This window comes from Hylobates moloch, unplaced genomic scaffold, assembly GCF_009828535.3.
Source record: "Hylobates moloch isolate HMO894 unplaced genomic scaffold, HMol_V3 SCAFFOLD_15, whole genome shotgun sequence".
NCBI classification, from domain to species: domain Eukaryota; kingdom Metazoa; phylum Chordata; class Mammalia; order Primates; family Hylobatidae; genus Hylobates; species Hylobates moloch.
Genome location: NW_026652290.1, coordinates 54,630,416 through 54,644,215, shown reverse-complemented (window position 1 = coordinate 54,644,215; position 13,800 = coordinate 54,630,416). Strand labels below are relative to the sequence as shown.

The window sequence follows — 13,800 nt, the reverse complement described above, 5'->3', positions numbered from 1 at the left end:
TAAACATTTTTATAACAGTGCCTGGCATATAGTTAGCACAGTATGTGTTAGCTATTATTATTCCAGGAAACCCTCTTGGACAAATTAGGCTGAATAGCCTTCTTTCATGTCACCATAGCACACTGTGCATATTTTAGCTTACCACATTACCATGAAGAGGTGTCTTCCTCTGTATGCCTCCACAGCTAGAGTGCAAGCTCCTTGAGGCAGGGACCATGTCTTACTCATCTTTTCAATCTAGTGCCAAAGGGGTATAGTGTCCTGTGCATCATATGCATTCAAAAACTCTTTGTGTATTCAACTGATCCCCAGCATACCTTCCAATCATTTTTAGTCCTAGAAGGATTTCTTTTTTTTTTTTTTTGAAATGGAGTCTCGCTCTGTCGCCCAGGCTGGAGTGCAGTGGCAAGATCTCGGCTCACTGCAAGCTCCGCCTCCCAGGTTCACACCATTCTCCTGCCTCAGCCTCCCGAGTAGCTGGGACTACAGGTGCCCGCCACCACCTCTGGCTAATTTTTTGTATTTTTAGTAGAGACAGTGTTTCACTGTGGTCTCGATCTCCTGACCTCGTGATCCGCCCACCTCGGCCTTCCAAAGTGCTGGGATTACAGGCGTGAGCCACCGTGCCGGGCGAGGGGTTTCTTAAAAAGCATTTTCATCAGATGAGACCCCAGCCCTGAGGGGAGAAGGAGAAAGAAGGAGAAAGAAAGAGTGTTTTCAGCCACCACCTGAGGCCACCATGTTCTTCCTCTCTTACACATCTAGTACATACCCCCTTAGGCTTCCCATAAACCCCGTCTTTCCTGTGGACAATTTCTTCAATCATTAGTGGTGTGCTTCTTCTTTCTTTTTTTTTTTTTTTTTGTTTGAGACGGAGTCCCACTCTGTCGCCCAGGCTGGAGTGCAGTGGCGCAATCTCAGCTCACCGCAACCTCAATCTCCCAGGTTCAAGCAATTCTCCTGCCTCACCCTCCCAAGTAGCTGGGATTACAAGCATGTGCCACCACGCCTGGCTATCATTAGTGGTGTGTTTCTCCAATGATGTCCCTAAATCTTCTTCCCTGGGGTCTGCACCTCCCTTGAACCTCCCCATTCTACACCTAGTGCATGCTTTTCCAGGGTAATTCCAAAGGCATCTGGGGGTCTGGGCTGGTGGTAGAAATCCTAGATGTCATGGCTGGTTCTTTCCTGGAAGTTTGGGTTGGGACAGGTATTAAAGAGGCCACTCTGAATGTATAAATCTAATTAAAAATTTATGTGATTGGTGGGCATTTTTTCCAACCTAATAAAGTCCCTTTCCATCTCCCAGCTCTTTGTATTTTAAAAGCCAGGTCGCTAGACTTGATAATTCTAGAGAGAGCTGACTGAAAAGAGTTGGTTTGATTAGAAATAGAGGTTCAACACTTTTACACTGTTGGTGGGAATGTAAATTAGCTCAACCATTGTGGAAGACAATGTGGTGTTTCCTCAAAGACCTAAAACCAGAAATACCATTTGACCCAGCAATCCCATTACTGGGTATATACCCAAAGGAATATAAATCATTTTATTACAAAGATACATGCACGAATATGTTCATTGCAGTACTATTCACAATAGCGAAGACATAGAATCAACCCAAATGCCCATCAATGATAGACTGGATTAAAAAAATGTGGTACATATACACCATGGAATACTACACAGCCATAAAAAGGAACGAGATAATGTCGTTTGCAGGGACATGGATGGAACTGGAAGCCATTATCTTCAGCAAACTAACACAAACAGAAAACCAAATAGTGCATGCTCTCACTTATAAGTAGGAGCTGAACAATGAGAACACATGGGCACAGGGTGGGGAACAACACACACTGGGGCCTGTAGGGGGAGGAGCTGGGGAGAGGGAGAGCATTGGGAAGAATAGCTTAATAGATGCAAGGCTTAATGGGTTGATAGGTGTAGCAAACCACCATGGCACACATTTACCTATGTAACAAAACTGCACATCCTGCAAATGTACCCTGGAACAAAATAAAATAAAATAAGAAATAGAGGTTTGAGTCTTTCCTGGTAAGCATATTTATGCTCTACCACAGATGGTTCAGCCTTGGGGCAAGACAATCTTTCTCCTAATTTTTATAGTTTTGAACATTCTAAAGTTTTTGTTGTCGTTGTTGTTGTTTTCCCTGAGGACAGAGGCAACTTTGGGGAAGTACTTTGTCAGGTAGGATGGAATTTGGGGCCTTTAGTTTTCCTTCCAAGAGCCCATAGGAAGTTTTGGGTGCCTTCTCAATGCTGGCATGAGAAAATATAAAGCAGATGGACAGTGAACTTTGGTATATTCACTCCTTATGAATGTTATGTGGAAAAGTGGAAAAACATTAGCTGTTTGTCTATGCTAAGTTTACAATTGGTTTGCTGTATGTTGTGCATGTGGACAAAAATGGGGGAAAAATGAAAGCTGTGTTAGGATAATGGGTATACGGCTGAATTTTCCAGGAATTTCTATAATAACACCAAATCGCATGTTTTAACGCCCACCGTGAACAAAGAAGACCGGAACCCTCGCGACTCGTTTTGACGTTTTCTGGTCGGCGGTAAAAGCTCGGTTCCCGGCCCTCCCGGAAGTTGTTGCACAGTTGTTTCCGGGAAGCGGGACTCCAAATGGGTCGCAGTCGCAGCCGCTCTCCACGGAGGGGTGAGTCCTGTAGCAATTCGGAGGATATGGGGCTCTGTTGGAGGCCCGTCCCTTTTGTTTTATTTTGTTTTGTTTTTGGTAGCCGGGTAGCAGAGAGGCGGGCCCTTTTCCCAGGCGGAGAGCGAGGGGTGAATAAAGGAACGTAGACCTGGGCCCTGCCCTCTTCAGCCCGCCCTCGCCGGTTTGAAGGCAGTTGTTTGTCTCTGAATTAGTTTCATTAAGTCTTTGTCACCTTCATACAATAACTTTTATTACACTGTGGCCGGTGGGTTTAGAATTAGACCTCAGTTCCTTTGCTGAATTTCTGGGCGACGGTGGGCAAGTCACTACTCAGCCTTTCTGAATCGAATTCCCAGAATTAGTCATTGAGGGTAGTATTGCCAACTTTTAAAAACTGATGTGAGAATTAATGTCACATCCCATAACATAGAGTATGTGATTCTGCCTGCGTCTTAAATACTTAATAAATGTTAGATTCCTGCCCAGGTCATTACAGGGAAATCGATATTAAGAATTTTGAGTCCTGGGAGCTCACTTCGTAATGTTTTCTGGCTACCAGCCCCATAAATAAGGCAGCGCGACGTAAAGAACCCTGGACTTCCATTAGGAGATCTAACTTAGACCCTCGGTTCTGCCCCTGATTCGTTTTTTTTTTTTTTAATCAATTTATTTATTTTTAATGAGACAGAGTCTCGCTCTGTCGCCCGCCCAGGCTAGAGTGCAGTGGCTTATCTCAGCTCACTGCAACCTCCACCTCCCGGGTTCAAGCGATTCTCTTGCCTCAGCCTTCTGAGTAGCTGAGATTACCCGTCCGTGCCACTACGCCTGGCTAATTTTTGTATTTTTATTAGAGACGGGGTTTCGCCGCGTTGGCTAGGCTGGTCTCGAACTCCTGACCTTGTGATCCGCCTGCCAGCCTCACAAAGTGCTGGGTTAACAGGCGTGAGCCACCGCTCCCAACCTCTTTTTACCTTTTTAATGTGACTAGTAATGGTTTGCATTATTTTTCTACTGGACGGCGCAGCTCCAGATATTTGAGGTAATTATCAGTTCTGCAATTTGTGTGCGTTTGTATTAGAACGTAGGCGTTCCCGGTCCACGTCCCGGGACAGAGAACGCAGGCGCCGAGAAAGGTCCAGGTCTCGGGAGAGAGATCGGAGAAGGAGCCGCTCGCGATCCCCGCACCGAAGACGCTCCCGGTAAGGGCAGAAAATAAGCCAAGAGTTTTATTTACCAAAAGTCCCTAAGAAACTGGTCGCTGCTCTTAACTTTGTTTTCATCGCTTATAAGGGGATTTACGGTTTCCTGAAATGGAGGAAACTTAATCCAATCTTATTCTAAAGCTAACATTCACCTTGGTTAAATGGGGCTACATCACAAAGTTGTCTTGAAGAGTAAATAAGAAATAATGCATGCAAACCCCAAAGCATGGTGCTTGGCAAGAAAAAGAAATAAGTATTTTATATTTTTGTTTCTTTCTTCCTTTCCTTTCCTTTTCTTTTCCTTTTCCTTTCTTTTCCTCTTTTTTGAGACAGAGTCTCGCTCTGTCACCCAGGCTGGAGTGCAGCGGTGCAATCTCTGCTCACTGCAACCTCCATCTCCCCTGCAATCTCTGCCTCCCCTGGTTCAAGCAATTCTCCTGCCTGAGGCTCCCAAGCAGCTGGGACTACAGGCACATGCCACCACACCCAGTTAATTTTTTTTGTATTTTTAGTAGAGATGGGGTTTCAACGTGTTAGCCAGGATGGTCTTGATCTCCTGACCTCGTGATCCGCCCTCCTTGGCCTCCCAAAGTGCTGGGATTACAGGCGTGAGCCACTGCACCCGGCCTTTTGTTTCTTTTTTATTAACGTTTTGGTGATAATGATTTATTCAAGTATGTAATCAAGAATGGATGATCTTGGAAGAACGTTAGAAATGGGCTCTGAGTCTTTTTTTTGGTTTGTTTGTTTTTTGAGAGAGAGAGGGTCTCCCTGTGTTGCCCAGGCTGGTCTTGAATCCCTAGGCTCAAGCGATCCTCCTGCCTCTGCTTTCCAAAGTGCTGGAATTACAAGCATGAGCCACCAAGCCCCACCTGGCTCTGAGTCTTAATAACCATCAGTTGCCATTTAAGTCAGCTTTTTTGTATATTTGTGTGTGGTTGTTAGAAACTTTTAATTTACATTTTTCTGCCTTCCAGAAAGCTTTCTAGTCCTAGTTGTACTGAATACAACTGATGATTAAACAGTAAACTACATTAAAAAATTTTTTTGTTAACAATCAAGGCCTTGGCAGAACCTTTTTCCTCACTTTGCTATAGGGAATGACTCATGGTTCTCTGTGGAGCTCGGCTCATGTATATCTGTGCTGATTGATACAAAGTTGATATGTCTGTCTGTTTCTAACATCTTTGCTTATAAATATTAGATCCCCAAGACGACATAGATCCACATCTCCTTCTCCTTCTCGACTGAAAGAAAGAAGAGATGAGGAAAAGAAAGAAACAAAAGAAACAAAGAGCAAAGAACGGCAGATTACTGGTAATGTTATTAGATAAATAACTGTAGGAAAAGTACAGTGATGATAAAATTATAAAAGTTTAATCTTGAACATTTAAATGTTAAGGCTTTTATAGTATTCACTGCATATGGTTTTGAGTTTTGTTTTATTTTTGTTTTTTTTTTTTTTTTGAGATAGAGTTTCATTCTTGTCACTCAGACTGGAGTGCAATGGCACTGTCTTGGCTCACTGCAACCTCCACCTCCTGGGTTCAAGCAATTCTCGTGCCTCAGCATCCCAGAGTAGTTGGGATAACAGGCACCCGCCACTATGCCCGGCTAATTTTTGTATTTTTAGTAGAGATGGGTTCTCACCATGTTAGCCAGGCTGGTCTCAAACTCCTGACCTCAGGTGATCCTCCCGCCTCGGCCTCCCAAAGTGCTGGGATTGTAGGCATGAACCACCATGCCCAGCCTGAGATTTTGTTTTAATTACACCCTAGCAAGTTGCTGGTTATCTGTGGTGCCCCTGATACAGAAGGGTAGTTAAAAACATGAGAATATTCTATTTTGGAAGTGTCTTCAGAACTATATCGTGTCATGCCTGATATTAAATGTAGTCCTTAATATGAAACCCAGATTATTTTTTAAAAAGGTAATCCTGTCTAAAGGCTTCAAGGAGAGGACGTTTTTTTGTACCATAAGTTACATTCTGTCCAAATGTAAGAGGAATTTTTTCATTAGACTCATCTTCAGCTAATTGTTTTGTGTGTTCTCTGCTAGTGAGGTGGAATGACTATTAATCTGTTACCACCTCTCTTTTTATTTATGTATATATTTGAAATGATAGAGAGGTCACAAAATTATTCATTTTTGCAGAGGAAGACTTAGAGGGCAAAACAGAGGAAGAAATAGAAATGATGAAGTTAATGGGATTTGCCTCCTTTGACTCCACAAAAGTAAGTAAAACGTGCAACATTCTCATTTGCACTAATCTGTTACGACTGTCCTGTCTTTCCATGTTCTTTTCCATTTATACAAATTTATTTGGTTATAAGACAATAACTATCTGTTTGAAGGGCTTTGAGAATACAAAGGAGGAAACAGTGAACTGCCATTGGAATTCAGGGAGTGGTTGCCAGGGACGATGTTTGAATTAGATCTTAAAGGGCAAATAGAAGTGATCAGACAAAGAAGAGGAAGAAGATTATTTCAGGTAGAGGGAAGAGCTCATGAAAATGCCATATAGGTGTAAAGGAGCATAGTGTATTGTGGGAATTTCAGATTTGGCCAGGGATAAAGGGGTGCTGATGGGCTAGTGACTTAGGCTAGAAATAGAGGTAGGAGGCAAATCACAGAGGGCTTTTGATGCCCTTAGTCATGCTGAGGAATTCAGAGTTGATTCTTTAGGTGTTGAGGAGAGGAAGTAGTGATTTTTAAATAAGGGAGTGGCATGGTTATATGTGTGTTTTGGAACAGTGACTCTGGGGGCAGCATGGAGGACAGATGGGAGATGGTTAGACTGGAGGCAGGGAGAACTGCTGATTTGTGCAAGTGAAAGATGATGAAGTCCTGAACTGAGTTGAGAACGATTCAGGAGCTGGGGGAAGTGTGAGTGAGTAGTTAGTAATGCCTCTTAGGTGTCAGGCTGGGACCCTGAGTGATACAGTTAACCCAGAACAGAGTTTCTGGAAGGGGAACTGCTGGGAAATGGAAGAACAAAATCCATCTGCCAGATAGAGATGACATTGGGCAGCTGCATACATGTCTCACAGCTTAGAAGCGGGGTAGATAGGGGAGTGAATGCTGTCTAGCCTTCATAATAGCAGAGAGATGAGAGAAGAGGACAAAGAGGGAGGGATTATGTAAAGGAGGGAGACCATAGAGAGAGAGATGGGGGAAGAGAGAGATGGGTATAGAGAGAGGAAATGAAAGGAAGAGAGGAGAGGGGATGGAGAGAGGGAGGGTGTGTGGAAAGAAAAACTATATTTTTCAAAATCTCTTTTCTAGAATTTTAAGTCTTTCCATTTAGTTTTGCAAATGGAAATAGAGATGTTTGAGAAAAAATTGTCAAAAATAATCCACTTTCTCAAGTCTTGTATTCCATTGAGTTGCTAATGGAATGGGGTAATCGCAGTTGCTGTGAGTTTCTTTCTAACTAATGTGACTGTGTAGGGCTCACATGTTTTAAAATGACAGTGTGTAACTTAGGAGTACTGAGGCATGACTGTTTTGAGGTGAGAAATTAAGGACAAGCTCTTGTTCTTGCAATGGTTATGTGAACTCTGTTTTGGAATTTAATGAAGTTTATTTATCAGCTTTTTTTCCCTTGAATGCCCTAAATTCTTATTTATTTTCCAAAGAGTATTTTATAAATGAAAGTTTATTAATATATATGTTGGGTGAATAAAAATACATCAAAAGTAAAGCAACTGTAGTTTTATTGTCTTTAGAAGAATGGGGAGGGAACTTTTTCCCCAAAGAAAATGGAATTATTTTCTTTGTTTTTTGGTTTTCCTGTTGCTTGATGTTGGTTTAAAGTTCCTGAAAGTCAGATCTAAGGGTGGTGCCACCCATCACCTAAATGTAGTCAGTGATGAAGATGTTTGCTTATAAAGGAAAACTTAGGTGAAAAGTCATAGATCTTATAAAAATTATGGAGTACCATCACACTAATTGATGTCAGTTTTTTAAAATGACATCTACAAGGATGTTAATTTAGTTTATATGCAGTTGGCTTCATGGCTGTCAGTTATAAAGTCAGCTCATTTGTGTTTTTAAGTAACGTTATCTTGTGATGTTTCATCATTGATCTATTGTGGGACCTTTTCATATGCCAGTATGGTCACCCATTTTCCTTTCTATTTGATTGTATTTTCATTTTTTAATTTTTATTACTTTTTATTTTATTTTATTTTATTTTTTTGAGACAGAGTCTCGCTCTGTTGTCCAGGCTGGAGTGCAGCAGCGCCATCTCACTGCTACCTCCGCTTCCTGGATTCAACCGATTCTCCTGCCTCAGCCTCCCAAGTTGCTGGGATTACAGGCGCCTGCCACCACGCCTGGCTAATTTTCATATTTTTAGTAGAGATGGGGTTTTGCCATACTGGCCAGGCTGGTCTCGAACTCCTGGCCTGAAGGGATCCACCTGCCTTGGCCTCCCAAATTGCTAGGATTACAGGCGTGAGCCATTGTGCCCAGCCTCGTTTTTTAGAGACAGGTTCTTGTTTTGTCACCCATACTGGAGTACAGTGGTATGATCATGGCTCACTGCAGCTTGACCTCCTGGGCTGAAGCAATTTCCCTGCCTTAGCCTCTGGAGTAGCTGAGAGTAGGCACATGCTGCCATGCCAGGATAATTTTTTTATTTTTTGCAGAGATAGGGTCTTGCTGTGCTGCCTAGATTGGTCTTGAACTCATGGCCTCAAGAAATCCTCCTGCCTCAGTCCATTTTTTTTTTATTTTTGAAGAGACAGAGTCTTCCTATGTTGCCCAGGCTGTACTCAAACTCCTTGGCTCAAGAAATCCTCTTGCCTCAGCCTCCCAAGTAGCTGGGACTATAGCCTCACAGCAATGTGCTTGGCTTTTCCCTTTCATTTTATTAGATGGGTGTGAAAGTAATTACAGTTTTTGCCATTGAAAATAATGGTTAAAACTGCAATTACTTTAATAACATTCTTCTAGGTAGTTTCAAAGTTTGGTTTTGTTTATTAATGGATAATTTTCTATGCCAGCATGTAAATAAATGAGGATAGGGCTAATAATATGCAACTCTGCCAATAGTTTCCAGAAATCAGTAAACCTTTAGGAATCGAACTTTGTAAAAAGGTTATCATCATTTACTTTTTTGTGCCCAAGACCAGTCTTTCTAAGTCATGCTTACTTCCTATTATTGGGAGTTCAAAATCATATACCTCAAGTAATTTGTTCAGAGCATACCTTCCACCCCCCAAAAAATACATGAAAATAGGAATAGAAAAGTAAGACCAAATACATTTATTTTAGCCCCACTTCAGATATATTATTCATCTGTGTATGCCTCTTGGCCAGTGGGTCAGAATCGGTTTTTGCCCTGACACCAGTATCTAATTAAGTACACTACACAGATAGGCTAATCTTGCATAAGTAGTAATGGGAGAGGGAGGAGGTGGGGGTCACTTGTATGTGTCATGACGTTAGCTGATGATACTCATCTAAGTCATTTTCTGAATATCTGGGAGTGCAGTGACCTAGGATGTGAGAATGCAAAGGTGACTCTCAGACATATCCCTCCATCAAGAAGCTTGCAGTCTCTTAGGGAAAATAACTTTATGATGTACATCATGGTTTTATAGGGTAGAAAATAGAGGGTACACTGGGCTGGGTGCAGTGGCTCATGCCTGTAATCCCAGCACTTTGGGAGGCCGAGGCGAGAGATCACGAGGTCAAGAGATCAAGACCATCCTGGCCAACATGATGAAATCCCATCTCTACTAAAAATACAAAAATTAGCTGGGTGTGGTGGTGCATGCCTGTAGTCCCAGCTACTCAGGAGGCTGAGGCAGGAGAATCACTTGAACCCGAGAGGCGGAGGTTGCAGTGAGCCGAGATTGCGCCACTGCACACTAGCCTAGTGGCAGAGCAAGTCTCCATCTCAAAAAAAAAAAAAAAGAAAGAAAGAAATAGAGGGTACTGTGAGGAAAGCACAGTTAACATTTTTCAGCAGTCAGAGAAGAGGGCACTTCCTGGCAACTGGAATGTTTGAATTGGGCCTTGAACAATGGATAATAACCAGATAGTTCAAGTTGGAGGCAGGGAAGGCAATTCAGGCATGAGGAACAACATGGGGGAAAGTGGGTATGTTGAGTTGACTTGGCTGATCAGAAGACCTGAACAAGAATTTGTGAAAAAGAGGATGGGTGCTACATTCAGAAAGGTCAAGATGGAGTGACACATAACAACCTAGCATTTGTGTCTGTTATTCTGTTCTAATTTTTGATTTAAAGATCAAAATTGGGCTGGGCACAATGGCTCATGCCTGGGATTCCAGCACTTTGGGAGGCCAACGCAGGAGAATTGCTTGAGACCAGGAGTTCAAGACCAGCCTGGGCAACATAGTGAGATCCCATCTCTACAGAAAAAAAAATTTAAAAATTAGCCCAGCTTGGTGGCATGTGCCTGTAGTCCCAGCTACCCGGGAGGCTGAGGCAGGAAGATCACTTGAGCCCAGGAGTTTGAGGCTGCAGTGAGCTATGATCACGCCACTGCACTCCAACCTGGCGACAGTGAGACCCTGTGTCTAAAAAATAATAATTTTTAAAATGAACAAAAAATTGCAAGGGTTGTACAAGAAATGGGATTCCGATGAATGGCAACCTTTCCAGCCATGATATGAGAATATTATTAGCTAAGGTTGTAAGTTAAATTTTGTGTGAATGTGAGTTTTTCTGGAGATTATACCTTTTATCTGGTTTCAAAGTATTCTTTGACCAGAAAAGATTAGATTCTGCTACCCTACTTTCTCAGCATGCCTTGCACATAGTATATACACTGTGAATGTTTGTTGGTTTGAATATTAATTGCTTATGTACGACTGTAAAAATGTGAGGAGAGAGTTATACCACTTGGGAGCTCATAGGATCTGGAAATTATCTCTCCCTCATTGGACTCTCCTCCTTCCTCCTTCCTCCTTCCTCCTTCCTCCTCCTCCTTCCTCTTCTTCCGCTGCTGCTGCTCTTGCTGCTGCTTCTGTTTGTGCTGCTTCTGCTGCTGCTGCTCTTGCTTCTTCTGCTGCTCCTTCTGCTGCTCCTTCTGCTGCTCTTGCTTCTTCTTCTGCTTCTGCCGCTGCTGTTTCTGCTTCTTCTGCTGCTGCTGCTGCTTGTGCTGCTGCTGCTCTTCTTCTGCTTCTGCTTCTTCTGCTGCTCCTTCTGCTGCTCTTGCTTCTTCTGCTTCTGCTGCTGCTGTTTCTGCTGCTTCTGCTGCTGCTGCTTCTGTTTATTCTGCTACTGCTGCTTCTGCTTCTTTTCTTCTGCTTCTTCCGCTTCCGCTGCTGCCGCTGCCGCTGCCGCTTCTTCTGCTGCTTCTCCTCCTCCTCCCCCTCCGCCCCCCCTTCTCCCCTACTTCCCTCTTCCTTCCTCCTTCTTCCTTTCTCCTCCTTTCTTCTTTTTTTTTTTTTTTTTTTTTTTTCTTTTGAGACTGGATCATGCTCAGTTGCCCAGGCTGGAGTGCATTGGTGTGATTATGGCTACTTGCAGTCCCAAACTCCTGGGCTCAAGCAATCCTCCCACCTTAGCCTTCCCCCAAGTAGCTGGGAGTACAGGTACATGCCACTGCCACCACACCTGCTTTCGTATCCTGATTTAATGTATCCTTCCTGTTTTTTGTTTGTTTATTGTTTTTCTTCAGGGTAAGAAGGTGGATGGCTCTGTAAATGCCTATGCCATAAATGTCTCTCAGAAGAGGAAGTACAGGTATGCATAGCCCCCATTATTATGTTTGAACTAATCAGTTTTGTACTTCGAACTTTATTATGAGATAATCATGTTTGTAGGAAATGTAGCAGTTTTCCATACTGTTCCTTGTATGAATGAAATATTATCTTCATTGCTTATATTCTGGCATGTTAAAATTGTTTTCCCGTTTACATGTAAGCTAATAGCTATTAGAGAGAGGGTAGTTGGCTTAAATATTTTAGGACTATAGATAGTATTTCCTCAGAAAAGCGTAATTTCAAGTCTATGGGCTTTGATTTCATTATAATTTAGGTATAAAATAGATCCCTCCTAAACTAGATTGATTATGTAAGGATTTCAACTGTAAATATATTCTTCTGTCAAGTATAGGCATATTTTATTTGTATCACAGTTTTGGAATGAACCAATCCATACATGAAATCTCACTGAATTCCTAATGAATGAAAAAGTCAAGATATTTTCAAACATTGCCTTTCTCTCTAACTTTGTCACTGATAAAAGATTAATAGTCCAGTTAATTTAGATTATGAATCATGTGATTGAAAATACTATAAGCTAAGGTACTAGAATCATCTTGGACAGTCTTTTGTAAAATTACCTTCCAATAAGGTCTTATGGGGAGAATCATTACAGTGTGCAATTGAATTTGCTCAATGGGTGCCTGTTTTGGAACTCTTCTCTATTTCTAAATTATATGTTTCGTGTTACCTAAAATAAATAAGGATTTTCAATTGATTTTTTTTTTAAGTCTGTAAATCTTCTCAAATAATTTCAAAATTAAACTTCCATACTGCTATTTGGAGTTAAAAGAAATCTGAAAGTCTTTGGTTTATTTTGAAAGTAAAATAATCTCTAAATATACATTAAATTACCTTGAATAGTTTCTACCCTAGACTTTGCTATTATAAAGATGGTTTATAGGTTTAATCTCTGACGCATGTTTTTTTTTTATAAGAGGAGTATAGGATTAAAAAAATAAACAATGAATTTTCTCTTCTCATCATAGGCAGTACATGAATCGAAAAGGTGGATTCAACAGACCTTTGGATTTCATTGCATGAGAGTTGAAGTGTTGAAGGATGATTTTTTTTCCCCTCATCTTGGTCAGAGAGTGGATTTTGTATTTTGTATTTAACTTGCATTCAAAAAACAGGATCTCAGTTCTCCCTTCTTGTAAAGTAAGAAAATCTTATTTATGATGTATGCAGTTAACTTACCTTGCCTCAACAGAAGAAAGGTTAAATATTACATTTTTTTCTTCTAGGAAATATCATTTGTGGCAGGCGTCAACCCCATTTTATTTGTCCTTATTCCTGTGGAAGCAGTATATGTTTTCTTCTTGAATGCTCATTAGGACTTCTTAAAAAACATGAAAGTAATTTGGAAGTAAGTTTATCCAATAAAGCAGTATTTCTACCCTTTTAGATTTGATAAATATTTTTATTACCAAAGAATCTCCCTAGACATTTTCTTTTTTTCATGCATAGATTTAAGTATCTTGATTGTTAGTAGTCTAAAAATGGGAAGAATGAAAAAGCATAACTAGATTTTTCTATCTTCTGTGGTCGCCCCCCCCCCACAAAAAAATACCATTTATGGTTCTCTCCACAAGTATAAAAGCATTACATGCAAAAAAAAGATCTCAGAGAAACCAAAAAGTAAAAGAAAAGCAGAAAATCACCTGTTATCTACTCGCAGAAATAATCAGTTTCAACATTTTGGTATATGTCTTTCCAGGCTTCTTTGGGTTGATCCCACCTATGAGATCAGAGTATGTATGCAGTTCTTTCTTTAACCCTTTTTTCTCCCATGTACTGTGAACATTTAAAAAGTACTTTTAAATATTCTTTGGAAACTTAGCTTTTAGTAGCTACTTGGTTGTATCATAATTTATTAACTAATGTTTTATTGGTAAACATTGGCTTGCCTCCCATGACTTGCCATTATAATTAAAACTGTGACTACTATCTGTCTCCATTACATACATATTTTTGTATGTTTCATTATTTCCTCAGGCTCTGTACTTAGACGTGGCATTGCTGAGTGAGATTAAAAGGGCTATGTATACATGTTTTAAGACATTTGGTATCTCTGGCTAGAAGGTAACAGCCAACTCTATCCAGTAAAGCATGAGCATTCTTGTTTCAGATACATGTACAAATATTAAGTGTAAAATTTGTTTTAAAGTTTC

At 41.1% G+C, this 13,800-nt stretch overlaps 1 protein-coding gene across 2 annotated transcripts; it reads left to right on the top strand.

Moving 5' to 3' along the window:
- The first annotated feature begins 2,550 nt into the window (after positions 1-2,550).
- On the top strand, positions 2,551-13,595 carry SNRNP27 (small nuclear ribonucleoprotein U4/U6.U5 subunit 27). 2 transcript variants are annotated; one of them, XR_004252355.2, is made up of 7 exons: positions 2,551-2,680; positions 3,759-3,879; positions 5,087-5,199; positions 6,037-6,116; positions 11,542-11,606; positions 12,616-12,787; positions 12,874-13,595. XR_004252355.2 is itself a non-coding variant. In XM_032178051.2 (6 exons), exons 1-6 carry the CDS (start codon positions 2,647-2,649, stop codon positions 12,668-12,670), a joined length of 468 nt encoding a protein of 155 aa, XP_032033942.1. In that variant the 5' UTR covers positions 2,551-2,646; the 3' UTR covers positions 12,671-13,595. The 2 variants fall into 2 exon arrangements, 1 of the variants encoding a protein (XP_032033942.1); XM_032178051.2 differs by having other exon boundaries at positions 12,616-13,595.
- The last annotated feature ends 205 nt before the right edge of the window (positions 13,596-13,800 follow it).

Coding starts and splice junctions, on each gene's coding strand:
- SNRNP27 (XM_032178051.2), top strand. CDS start 2,647: ATGGGTCGCAGTCGCAGCCGCTCTCCACGGAGGG. Junction 2,681..3,758: donor CAGCCGCTCTCCACGGAGGG/GTGAGTCCTGTA, acceptor CGTTTGTATTAG/AACGTAGGCGTTCCCGGTCC. Junction 3,880..5,086: donor CCGCACCGAAGACGCTCCCG/GTAAGGGCAGAA, acceptor TATAAATATTAG/ATCCCCAAGACGACATAGAT.